This window comes from Callorhinus ursinus, unplaced genomic scaffold (genome assembly GCF_003265705.2).
Source record: "Callorhinus ursinus isolate GAN/ISIS: 27379988/994484 unplaced genomic scaffold, GSC_fseal_2.0 scaffold5880, whole genome shotgun sequence".
NCBI classification, from domain to species: Eukaryota; Metazoa; Chordata; class Mammalia; order Carnivora; family Otariidae; genus Callorhinus; species Callorhinus ursinus.
Window position 1 is genome coordinate 1 of NW_027402930.1, and position 2,856 is coordinate 2,856.

The 2,856-nt window shown below is 41.8% G+C and overlaps 1 protein-coding gene across 1 annotated transcript; it reads right to left on the reverse strand.

Moving 5' to 3' along the window:
- Positions 1–2,149: 2,149 nt before the first annotated feature.
- LOC141372311 (ribonuclease P protein subunit p20-like) lies at positions 2,150–2,637 on the reverse strand. Its single transcript, XM_073890814.1, has one exon. The coding sequence runs from the start codon at positions 2,570–2,572 to the stop codon at positions 2,150–2,152; it is 423 nt and encodes a 140-aa protein (XP_073746915.1). The 5' UTR covers positions 2,573–2,637.
- Between the last annotated feature and the right edge of the window lie 219 nt (positions 2,638–2,856).

Here is a 2,856-nt window from a genome sequence, read left to right on the forward strand (position 1 = left end):
AAGAACACACACACACACACACACACACACACACACACACACACACATGCTACTAATACTAATGAATGAGTTAATCAAAGTGTCAGGGTCCAAAATCAACACACAGTAAACAACCAGAAAAGGAAATTAAGGCAATAATTCTATTTCCAGTAGCACCCAAAAGGATAAAATACCTAGGAATAAATAAATACCCATGGAGATGAAAACCTGTACAGTGAAAACTGCAAAATATTGCTAAAATCAGTTAAGACCTAATTAAATGGAAAGACATGCATGTCCATGGATCAGAAGACTTAATATTGGTAAGGTGGTAATGTCCCCACAAAGTGAGCTCTAGATTCAATGTGATCCCTGTCAGAGCTCCAGTGGCCTTTCTACAGAATGGAAAAGCTGATCCTCAAATTCATATGGAATGGCAAGGAGCCCCAAATATCAAAAAATCTTGAAATTAAATACCAAGTGAGAGAGCTCACATTTCCCTATTTCAAAACTTACTATAAGGTACCATGAGTAAAAACAATGTGGCTGAAGAGATACTTTTCCAAATACATACAGGTAACCAACAGGTACATGTAAAGGTGCTTAGCATTACTTATCATCAGGGAAATGCAAATCAAAATCCTAAGAGCCAAGATATGGAAACAACCTAAGTGTTCATCAACAGGTGAATTAGATAAGGAAGATTTGGTGTGTGTGTACACACATACACATTTTTCAGCCACGGGAAAGAAGGAAATTCTTCTGTCATTTGTGACAACACAGATGGATCTTGAGGGCATTATGCTAGGTGAAAAAGGCCAGACGGGGGGAAGACACATACTACATGTATAACTTATATGTGGAATTTTTTTAGAGATCAAACCGTAAAAACAGAGAGTAAAAGAGTCGTTACCAGGGACTAGAGAGTTGGGGTAATAGGGAGAAGTTGGTAAAAGGGTACACACTTTCAGCTATAATATGAATAATATCTGAGGATGTAAAGTAAACTGTGACTGTAGTTGATAATGCTGTATTGTATAATTGAATTTTTCTGAGAGTAGAACGTAAGTGTTCTACCAAAAAAAAATAGGTGATGGATATGTTAATTAGATGGTAGGAATGATTTCACAATGTTTATGTATGTATATATACCACAATAAGCACTTTAAGTATCTTATAATTATATCAGTTATATATATCTTAATAAGGATGATACTAGGGCAGTATGGTATTGGCATAAGGATAGACCAGTGGAGTGGGATAGAGATTCCAGAAATAAATCCAAATATCTATGGACAATTGATTTTTGACAAGGATGCCAAAGCTGATCAGTATGGAAAGAGTAGTTTTTTAAGACATGGTGAATAGACAACTGGATGTCCACATGCAAAAAAAATTAAAATGGACCCCTACCTCATCCCATATACAAAAATGAACCCAGAATTGATGAAAGAGCCAACACTACAAAACTCTTAGAAGAAAACATAGGGGGCAGATCTTCATGATCTCAGATTTGTCCGAGGATTCTTAGATTCAACACCAAAATCACAAGCAACAAAAGAAAAAAATAAATTAGACTACTCAAAATTAAACACTTTTGTGTGTCAAAGGGGATTATAAAAAATGTGAAAATACAATTTAAGGAATGGGAGAAAATACTAATCCACATACTTTATAAGGGGATAATATCCAAAATACATAAAGAACTCTTAGAACCGTACTACAAAAGACAACCATATAAAAAAATGGGCAAAAAATCAGAATAGACATTTTAGCCAAGAAAATATACAAAGTGGCCAACAAGCAGATGAAGACATTCATCACCTTTGGGCATTAAGTAAACTCAAAACCACATACTTGCTTCACACTCACTAGGATGGCTGTAATGATAATAATTTTTGGGGGGGGTGGCTGCATACTAACACAACTTGCTAGTTTTTATTGTCTAGGACAACGGTTACAGACCACAAAGACTCGGGAAGACCCATTGCTTGGGCCCAACAAGAGATAATACTCTCCCTCGCAGTTCAGAGTCCTCTGGGCTGTAAGGCGACAGACTTTTCTTACGTGGCTCTGGTAGAAGGTCCATGACTGTACTCAGTACAAGAAGAGCCATAGCTTAGCCTACTTATGTAGGGGTGGGTGTATAAGGTGGCCATCCTCATTTCCATTACTTGGGTGCAAACCTGAAGGCCCGGATGTGGATGGCCGAGTTGTTGCGGATGCGGGTCAGCGGCTCTCGTGTATCAGTCTCTGGATCCAGCTCATCGACAAGCTCCACGGTGGAGGTATTGGCAGCCACCTGCAAGGACCCGAAGCTGCCTACCTGAAGCTGTAGGGCAATGCTGATGGCACGGTTGATGGCCAGGCCCAAGCCATGAATGCAGATCTCACTATATGAATTCTGACCTCGAGCCCCTCCATCCAGAAGCTTTTGGCAGCGGGCCAACTGAGCCTTAAAGTCAGTCTTCATGTTGACATAAATGTCACTGGGCCTCCGGGGCAGGTGGTGGGGGAGCCGCTTCCGAAGGGTATACTCCACCGGGTCCAGCTCAGCCTCGACGGCCCCGCGGGGCTCTCGGTTTTCCGCCATGCTGTGTGCCACTCTCCAGTGCACAGTCCCCTTCCCGAGGACGCGGCCCGCTCCGGGCCAAGCCACTCAAGCGCTGCACCCACCCGCTCGGACTGAGTGCTTGGCGCCGGACATGCAGGACCGAGGAAGATAAGAAAAGCCGCGCGCTGGGCGATCGCGAGATTGCGGCTGCCCTTACGGCTCGGGGATCCTGAAAGATAATGATTTTTTTAATGGAAAATAACCAGCATTGGTAAGGACATGGAGAAAGAGTAACTCTTGCACATTGTGATAGGAATGTAAAA

What these genes read in the sequence shown, in the direction of transcription:
- LOC141372311 (XM_073890814.1), bottom strand. Translation starts at nt 2,572, where the DNA reads ATGGCGGAAAACCGAGAGCCCCGCGGGGCCGTCGAGGCTGAGCTGGAC.